This window comes from Pteropus vampyrus, unplaced genomic scaffold, assembly GCF_000151845.1.
Source record: "Pteropus vampyrus isolate Shadow unplaced genomic scaffold, Pvam_2.0 Scaffold171, whole genome shotgun sequence".
Classification (NCBI taxonomy): domain Eukaryota; kingdom Metazoa; phylum Chordata; class Mammalia; order Chiroptera; family Pteropodidae; genus Pteropus; species Pteropus vampyrus.
In genome coordinates this window covers 2,794,495-2,804,375 of record NW_011888952.1, presented here as the reverse complement: position 1 = coordinate 2,804,375, position 9,881 = coordinate 2,794,495, and the positions used below count along the sequence as shown (strand labels likewise).

General features: G+C 39.3%; 1 protein-coding gene and 1 pseudogene across 1 annotated transcript in view; one reads left to right on the top strand and one right to left on the bottom strand.

The window, feature by feature from the left end:
• The first annotated feature begins 71 nt into the window (after positions 1 to 71).
• Positions 72 to 9,881, top strand: part of FANCD2 (Fanconi anemia complementation group D2) — a 51,724-nt gene continuing 41,914 nt past the window's right edge. The window contains exons 1-6 of the mRNA XM_011370665.2: positions 72 to 240; positions 2,802 to 2,896; positions 7,796 to 7,936; positions 8,523 to 8,590; positions 8,752 to 8,855; positions 9,258 to 9,318. Coding sequence (XP_011368967.1) covers positions 2,833 to 2,896; positions 7,796 to 7,936; positions 8,523 to 8,590; positions 8,752 to 8,855; positions 9,258 to 9,318 — 438 coding nt within the window. The 5' untranslated portion in view covers positions 72 to 240; positions 2,802 to 2,832. The remainder of the gene's footprint in view (positions 241 to 2,801; positions 2,897 to 7,795; positions 7,937 to 8,522; positions 8,591 to 8,751; positions 8,856 to 9,257; positions 9,319 to 9,881) is intronic.
• On the bottom strand, positions 246 to 1,135 carry LOC105299083 (annotated as a pseudogene).

The following is a 9,881-nucleotide window of genomic DNA, read 5'->3' as shown; positions in this document are numbered from 1 at the left end:
CCGGCCGCCTACTTCCGGCGCAGAAGTTTGAAGTCCCGGCGCGGCGCGCCTAGGTGACGTCAAGGTAGCGTCGAGCCTGGCGGGAAAGTCGAAAACTAAGGGCGACGACGACTTGTCGGCGGGTAACTGGAGCAGCTGTTGTTCTCTCTCTTGGCGCCGTTGACCTCGGCCTTTCCCTCAAGGGCTCCGTGCCCTGAACCTCGGCTTCTTCATCTGGCCTACGGTGGGATAGTCCCCCAGGTACCTCCCTGCGTCGTTAAAGTGACAAAATGAGAAGAGTTTTTATCCCCAATCACTTCTCTAATGGCCTGGCTGAGGCAGCCGGCTCCATCTCCCTGTCTTTTAGTCATCTCTGTAAACGAGAAGGTAGAGCGCTGTTAAGGGCGTTCCCAGAAGTCAGTGGGTCCTGACTTGCCTTAGTTTTTCCGCCTGCAAAATGGCTATAAGTATTAAACGAGGCAACAGACCAAGAAAACGCTTAGCATGGTGCCTGGTACATAGTAAAAGTTAATTGTTATTGGAAACCATTATTATAATTAAGAGTTAGTATAGGTGGTAGTTAAGAGGGAAGATTCTGGAGCAAGGATTCCTGAGTTAGAATCCCAGATCTGCCACTGATTATGAGAATAGTAATGATACTTACCTCAAAAAGTTTTGTGAGGAATAACTGAAGTATTAAGTGTAAAGCACTTAAATAGTTCTTGTTAGCTGTCAGTATTTACCTGTCTGCCTACCATTCTCCTTTAACAAATCTCAGAATTTTTTTTTTTTTTAAAGATTTTATTACAGAGGGCATGGGGCTCAGTTTTTGGCTGCTGCCTTCCTCATGGCTGCAAGGATATCGCTCAGCTCCTCTCTCCTTGGTGGGATGTGTGTTCCTACCCTTTTCTTGATGAGCTTTAGGGCCTGCTTGTTTTTAGACCTTGAGAGGCACCATGGCCCACCACTTATAGTGGGACAAAACTGCACACCTCTTGGATCATGTCTTGCATGAACTTGCTGTGCTTGGTGAGGCACTCGCAGCGGTAGCTGTGTCTTGGCTTGCTCACTTTCTTGATCACCTTGTGGCCCTTGTTGAGGCCTGCTGCCATGAGGTAACACCGAGCCATGGCTGCTGCTTCTCAATGGCTGCCCTCAGAATTTTTTTTTTTTTTTTTTAAATCTCAAATACTGTGCTGGGCACTGGGGATACTGAGATAAATGAGACTGGGTTCCTGCTCTCAAGGAGCCCCCTCTCTTCCACTGTAGTGTGATATAGTAAGGGCTCCTAGATAGACTCAGTGGAGCAGGGAAGCTGGAGTAGTAAAGTCCCTTGGGAACTTTTTTTTCAAGGAAAAGGACATTTGACTGAGTCTTTAAGGATGAGTAGTAGTTTCCAGGTATGTAAGAGTGTTTTGGGTGGAAAGAACACCCAAGAAGCACTGAGATCAGGAATGTTCTGGTTTACAAGATAGACTAGAAGGCCCTGTGGTTCAGGCCCTTCCCTACCTCTGCAGTTTTATTTCTAACTCTGTAAGCTATTTTCTGTTTCAGTGTTGAGTTTTTCTCTGCCTGGACTACTCATACCTCTTCTACTGACTATATCTCCTATTTCGACATTCAGGTCCCTGCTTAAAATCACTTTCTTAAAGAGATTATCCCTGAGAAATTGTCTCTGCATTTTTTCATCACGCCCACCCTAACTAGGCTAAATTTTCTTGTAAGCCCTCATAACACTCTGTGCTTTTATAGCACTCAACTATACAGTCATGTGCCAATTAACCACAGGAATGCATTCTGAGAAATGCATCCTTACGCAATTTCATCATTGTGTGAACATCATAGAGTGTACTTATACAAACCTAGATGGTATAGCCTACTGTACACCTAGGCCATATGGTATAGCCTATTGCTTCTAGGCTATAAGCCTGTACAGTATTTGTGTAAAACAAAATGAGATTAAATCAAGTGCAAGAGAAAATGATGAAATCGGGAGTTGCCGTAAACATGAGATGTGTGAGGCTGCTGGTGTACAGGACTATTTTACAGCAAATTTTATAAGTGATATACTCTAAATAATGATAAAAAGTATAATATAGTAAATACATAAACCAGTAACATAGTCATTTATTGTCATCAGGTGTGTAGTGTACATAATTGTATGGGCTATACTTTTAAATGACTGGCAGCACAGTAGGTTTGTTTACACTAGTATCACCACAAACACAGGAATAATGTGTTGAGCTACAATGTTAGAATGGCTATTATGTCACTAGGCGATAGGAATTTTTCAGCTCCATTATAATCTTATGGGACCACTATGGTGGTATATGTGGTCCATCAACTGAAACATCCTTATGTGGGGCATGACTGTGATTAAGTAACTACATCAAGACTACTCATTACTATACTGTAAACCCCCTGAGGGCAAGCATCATGTCTGGTTCACAGTTGTAACCCCAGCACCTAGCACAGTCCCTAATATATAGTATTGGATTAATAAAGGAGAGGTATAGTTTGAGGCTAGATGATGAAGGATGGCTCTTGAATGTCAGATAGAGAACTGTGGGCTTTATCCTTCAGTAAGAGAGAACTGGTCTGGCCAGAAAGGCAAGTAGGTAAACAAGTCTTGAAAGCATGGGAGTATTGCCCAGCTATAGGAGTTGAAATTTTCTCCGCGCCTGGATTTAGATAGTAGTAGCGTAAACACTAGAACCACTAGTTTTGGCTAGAGTAGTTTTCTTTGAACTATAGCTTTAACTTGTCAGAATTTCAGAATTTAGCTTCTAGAGCGTAACTTCGGTTCTCCGATTTTGCTGTAGATCGTAATTTAACTGCAGACAACTGGTCAAAATGGTTTCCAAAAGAAGACTGTCAAAATCCGAGGATAAAGAGAGCCTGACAGAAGATGCCTCTAGTAAGTGTTGCTTTATTTTCTGTAGCAAATGTGTGAGGCAATATCTCTTCTTTTCTTATGGCTGAGTAGTATTCCATTATATATATGTACCACATCTTTATTCAGTCATAATGGAATATTACTTGGCCATAAGAAAGGACGAAATACTGCATTTGTGACAACATGAATGGATCTTGAGAGTATCGTGCTAAGTGAAATAAGTCAGATGGAAAAGGAAAAGAACCATATAATTTCACTCATGTGGGATGTAAAACAGAAAGCAAAAATGAACAAACAAAACATACAAACAAAACTCATAGACGCAGACAACAGTGTGGTGGATACCAGAGGGGAAGGGGGTGGGAGGAGGCTGAAGAGGATAAAGGGGTTCAAATATATGGTGCCAGAAGGAGACTTGACTTTGGGTAGTGAGAACACAATGTGATATATAGATGTTTTATAGAATTGTACACTTGAAACTTATATAATATTATTAACCAATGTCACCCCAATAAATATTATTTTTTATAATAATTAACAATTTTTTTCAGTTAAAGTTGGCGATATTATATTAATTTCAGGTGTACAACATAATGATTAGACATTTACATAGCTTACGAAGTGATCACCCTGGTTAAATCTAGTACCCACCTGACACTATACATAGTTATTACGATATTATTGACTATATTCCTTATGCTATATTTTATATCCCCATGACTGTTTCGTAACTACTAATTTTTACTTCTTCCTCTTTTTCTTCTTCCTCATTAAAATGTTCTCTGTATCTATGAGTTTCTGTTTTGTTTATTTATTTTGTTCTTTACGTTCTATATGTAAGTGAAATCATATGACATTTGTCTTTCTCTGTCTGACTTACTCCACTCAGCACAATACCATCTAGGTTCATCCATGTTGTTGCAGATGGCAAGATTTCATTCTTTTTTATGGCTGGGTAATATTCCATTGTATATATGTACCATTTTTTTATTCATTCACCTATCAATGGATACTTAGGTTGCTTTTATATCTTGGCTATTGTAAATAATGTCGAAGTGAACATATGCATTCACATATCCCTTTGAACTAGTGTTTTGGGTTTCTTCAGAATAATATCCAGAGGTGGAATTACTGGGTCCTTATTTGTCTCTTGTTATAGACTTTTAAAGTCTGTTTTGTCTAGTATAGGTATTACTACCCCAGTTGTTTATTTTAAATTTCCATTTTCATGAAGTATTTTCTCCATCCCTTTACTTTGTCTGTGTGTGTGTCTTTAAATCTGAAGTGAGTCTCTTGTAGGCACCATATGTCTTGATTTCTTATCCATTCAGCCACCTTATGTATTTTGATTGCAATGTTTAATCCATTTGCATTTAAAGTAATTGTTCATAGATATCTAGTTATTGCTATTTTATTATTCATGTTTTTGATCCTTTTTTCTTAAGGAAGTCCCTCTAACATTTTTCGTAATACTGGTTTGGTGTTAATGAACTCCTTCAGTTTATTTTCTGGGAAACTCTTTATCTGTCCTTTGATTCCAAATGATGGCTTTACTGGGTAGAGTAATCCTGATTGTAGGCCCTTGCTTTTCATCACTTTGAATATTTTTTGCCAGTCCTTTCTGGCCTGCAAAGTTTTTGTTGAGAAATCAGCTGACAGTCTTAAGGGAACTCCCTTGTAGGTAACTAACTTCTTTTCTCTTGCTGCTTTTAAGATTCTGTCTTTAATCTTTGCCATTTTAATTACGGTGTGTCTTGGTGTGAGCTCTTCAGGTTCATCTTGCTGGGGACTCTGCGCTTCCTGGGCTTGTATGTCTATTTTCCTTTACCAGGTTAGGGCAGTTTTCTGCCATTATTTCTTCAAATGGGTTTTCAATTCCTTGCTCTCTCTTTCCTTCTGGTACCCCTATTATGCGAATGTTGGTATGCTTGATGCTGTCCCAGAGGCCCCTTAAACTATCCTTTTTTTATTTTTATTTTTTGTATTTTTTCTTGTTGCTGTTCTGATTGGTGTTTTCTGCTACCTTATCTTCTAAATCGCTGATTTGATCTTCTGCTTCATCTCATCTATTGTTATTTTCTTCATTTCCGGCTGGTTCCTTTTGTTTTGTTTTCTATCTCTATTTTTATGTTTCCTATCTCTTTGTTAAAGTTCTCACTGAGTTCATCTACTCTTCCCCTAAGTTCACTGAGCATCCTTATAACCAGTGTTTTGAATTCTGCATCTGGTAAATTGCTTGTCTCCATTTTGTTTAGTTCTTTTTCTGGAGCTTTGTTCTCTTCTTTCATTTGGGACATGTTTCTTTGTCTCCCCATTATGGCTGCCTCCTTTATTTGTTTCTATGTAGCAGGTATCCTGTGGAGGAGCCCAGTGGTGCAGTCTCCTTTATCACCTGAGTCGTTGAGCACCCGGCTCTCCTTTGTATGAGTCATGTGTGCCCTCCTGTTGTAGTTGAGCCTTGGTTGCTGTTTGCTCATCAGTGGGAGAGATTGACCCATGGGATGATTGGTTGTGAGGACTGGCTGGTGATTACAGAGAGCAGGGGTGCGGTGGAGGGGCGGGAGAAGGGAGCTGTTGTGCAGGGTCTGACCGTATGGAGCAGGATTCACTTTAGCAAGGCTCTGGTGCCTGCCCAATCTTCCTTTTGGGTAAGTCGTTTTTGGATATGGCTCATCAGAAGCTGACCCCAGGGTATCCTGAGAGGGGCCCTGCCACAGCCCAGTTCAACACAGTCTGTGCCCTGCCAGGGACCACCTGGCATGATCTATGAAGCAATCCATGGATGGCCACCACTATACTGGGCTTGAAGGTGCCTTGAAAGGCCAAGATACGAACTAAGACCAGCTGCTGCTAGTTTCAGGCTTGGGGCTGCTCAGCAGGAGGTACTGAGCACACCAAAGCCAGATACTCCTTGTGTGGGTTTTGTGAACCTTCGAGAAATTTTAGGAAAGTCCATAGCATGGGCCTAAACAGGTCATTTGTATGGAAAAGCCACTGGAAATGGCTTGGGTGGGCCTACAAGTTGGGTAGGGTGGGGTCCCAGGGAATCACTAGGGCAGAGCAACCAATTAGCCAGGTTGGTGAAGACTCAGATATGGTGATGCCTGTTCCTGCATGCCAAGAGTGGGGAGGGCTCAACAAAGAAATAATAGATACTGCCAGCACTTCTGTCTGGGAGAAAGTTGCCCTTCTAACCTTTGCTCTGAAGCCAGACAGTTTCTTCGCCCATATCCCTGGTGCCTTTCAGTGAAGCTTCTGCCCCAGAACCAGAGCACAGAGCAGGTGAGTCCGTGAGTGAGTAAGTTCATGTGTGAGCTCTTTAAGAGGAATGCCTGGGACTCCAGTTGCCTTCCATGTCACTCAGCCACAATCTCTATTGGTTTTTACTGCCAGAGTTTGTGGGGACTTCTCTTCCTGGCACTGGAACCCTGGGCTGGGAAGCCTGGTGTGGGGATGAGGCCTCTCGCTCCTCTGGGGTGGACCTCCACAGCCAAAATACCCCAACCTGATTTTTGACTAACACATGCAGGTGTGGGACCAGCCCATTTGCATCTCTACCCCTCCTACCTGTCTTGATGGGGCTTATTCTGTATGTACTTAGTTATAGGACTTCTGTTCAGCTAGACTTCAGGTGATTCTCAATGATGGTTGTTCCGTAGTTTATTTGTAATTTTGATGTCATTGTGAGAGGATGCAAGCACAGCATTTACCTACTCTGTCATCTTAACTGTAAATCTCCCAATAAATTTAATAAAAAAAATGTGCGAGGCACTTAAAGAGTTATGAAGTTCCTACTTTCAGGTGCTGGTAGTCATCAAGACTAAATGGGTAGAGCACACAGAATCTGCATTAGGATATTTGGGATTGAGTTTCTGCCTCTGATTCCATATATTACTTTGGGCATGCCTATAGTCTGAGTGTCAGTCTCCACATCCATAAGAGGAGTTAGTATTAGAGCTTATCTACTGTACATCATCTGGGTACTGGAACACAAAAGTACAGCACACTCCCTACCCTTTAAAAAAAACTTATGATTCCCTTTCTTCTTTAAAAAAATTATGGTCTAGATAAATGCTATGATAGTGATGTATAAAGAAAAGTCATCAAAGCAAGCACATCGGAGGCAAAGAAACAGTGCAGAATCTGTCCATATGAGAATATGGTTAACAAAGGCCCTAAGAGTTCCAACAAGAAGTTGATAGTCTTTTTCATTTATTACACTCATCTACTCTATTAAGGCAATTCTAATTTGTCACATCATTAAGGGAGAAGAGTTGATAATCATATTTAACTTTAAGTATCTATTTGTTTTTGTTTGTTAATTATGTTTCATTACTTCTCATGGGTTGAAAGCCATGGGATGAGACCAATGTGGGCTTTGTACTCAAAGATATGATGCAGGAGAACCTGCCCTATTCTTTCTAACCCTGCATCTAGATCATTGATTCTCAAACTTTGGTGTGCTTCAGATTATTACCTGGAGAGCTTGTTAAAAATTCAGGTTCCCAGGCCCCATCCCTGAAATTTTGATTTCATAGCTCTGGGATGTGACCTAACAGTATGCTTTTAATAAGCTTCCCAATGATTCTAGTGTAATGGTTTGCAGACAGCAGCTTGAGAGATCCTGACTGCTTTATAATTTGGGTGGAAAACATTACCATGGTTATTCTTATTAGAAGTGGCACATTTTGACTTCTTCAAATTAAAACTCAAGAGCTGAAAATAATTCTATTTGTTGATTGTTTTGTTTGGCAGCCACTATTGCTGACCATTGTTAAAGATAAAATTTCATTGCAGCATCAATTCCAGTAATTTTTCAGGAACCTATCAGCTTTCCTCTTAGGGTTATTATTCTAGGGTTTACATTTTTATCTTTGCTTTACTATTTGTCACATTTCTGAAAAATTTCTCTATTTTCAGATGCCAGGAAGCCACCACTTTCCAAAAAGACAAAGAAATCTCATGTTCATAATGAAGTTGATGAAAACAACAATGTATTCATAAAGCTTCTTAAGACATCAGGAATTATTCTTAAAACAGGAGAGAATCAGAATCAACTAGGTGATATTTTAATCTAAATCTTTTCTCGATGTAGTGAAAGGGTTCAGAGCTGAATCATGGCGTTTCTAAATAGAAAGGCAATGAAGATTAGAAATGGGAGCACCTTTCATCTTGAGACAAGGATGAAAAGAAAATTGCTTTTTAGAGAATGTCATTATGGTCTTCAATCCTGATAAATTCATGTTAAGTAAAGTACTTCTAATTCTTTTTTTTTTTTAATTTTATATCCTAGTATCACTTTGTGTTTTCTTGTGAAAAAATAAATACCCAGAGAGCAATTAGGTCTGTGTCACAATAATTTAGAAGGAAATTTATAAAGCCATCTAATATATATAAGGAAGGCCCTGCTTTTGTGACATAGATTATTCTGTCCTGCTAAAGTTATGGCATGTCTTTTTTAGAACACTTAGTAGCTATCCTCTGTCAAAGCTAAGTCTGTTTTACCGTGTGGTTAGGAGATTTAGCTCTGAATTAGATTGAAAATATCCTTATTTGTTCCATCAGATAGGAAACTTACATTTTAAGGAATAAAAACTATGGTAGGAGATGTTAAAGACTCTGGTGACCAATTGTTTTTTCTTCATAGCTGTAGATCAAATTGTTTTCCAAAAGAAGCTCTTTCAGACCCTGAGGAAACATCCTTCTTATCCCGGAGTATGTATTTTTTCCCCTGGTCCTTTTACTTTTGCCAGCAGTATTCTGGAATTGGGAATTTAAAGACACTGGCATAAAAGTCAAATGAGCTAGAATGATTTTTAGCTACTCCACAGTGTGTTAAAAGCCCTGTCTTTTTTTTTTTTTTTTTTTAAATTAAGATAATAGAAGAATTCGTTAGTGGCCTGGAGTCATACATTGAGGACCAAGACAGTTTCAGGAACTGCCTTTTGTCTTGTGAACGTCTGCAGGATGAAGAAGCCAGGTGTGGAGAGGAAGCATGGAGACTTACTGAAATTTCATCTCTTATACTAACTGATGGTTGGAGGAGTGGGTGGGCAGGGCAAAATGTAATTTTTTGAAATTTCACTTTTGATTTTTAGCCCTCTTTACTGTAATTTTATCCTAACCTGTGAATTATTAAGTTTATAGTTATGAGACTAAAAACCAGACTGTTTTCTAGATTGTGTCTCACCTGTGTTGACAGAATTTCAACTACTTACTTTTCCCTGTCTTAAAAGCCATCTTCTCATGTTCTGTATTTCTTATCTACCAAGTTAATTTCTTTTTAAAGATTATATATTTTACCAATTTTATGGAATAAGAAAAACATTAAAACAAGGAAAACAAAATAGAAAACAAATCTTTGTTGTTGTTTTTTTTACAGCATGGGCACATCTTACTCTAAGAGCCTCATTAAATTGCTTCTGGGGATTGACATATTACAGGTGAGACTGCCACTTTTTCTGTGAACATTTGTTGGATGTGATTTGTGGTGTATGCCCAAGTATAGGTGGCTGGAGCACAGGGTAGAGGAAAGTTTGCATTGCAACAGTTTACTGTAGCCCTGTTGCAGAAACGTATCTGGGTAAGCAATATCTGGGTTTTTGGACTGAGCTGATTAGCCCAGTACATCTCGAAGTATAATTTATTCCCTCAGCCTCTGATTCTTGTTTTGAAAAGCTTTATCCTCTGTGTTCTTAGTTCCTTGTATATCTCTGCCATGTTCACATCCGTGTCATCTCCCATTTAGCTTTCTATTTGCTTATTAACTTGATTTTGCCCTTTTCTTCTCCTTTCTCTATCTTTTAATTTATTGAGTAGACACTACATTGACATGTTTTAAACATCTCAAATTATAAAATTGTATATACAATGAAAAGTCTCATATCTTGCCCTCTATTTTTCCTCTTTTCTTTTTTCCCCACTGTTAATCTTCCCGTACTATTATCACTTCCTTTTCATTGGAAATCTTGAATATGATTTAGTTAACTTAAGTCTAAGAGCCCTC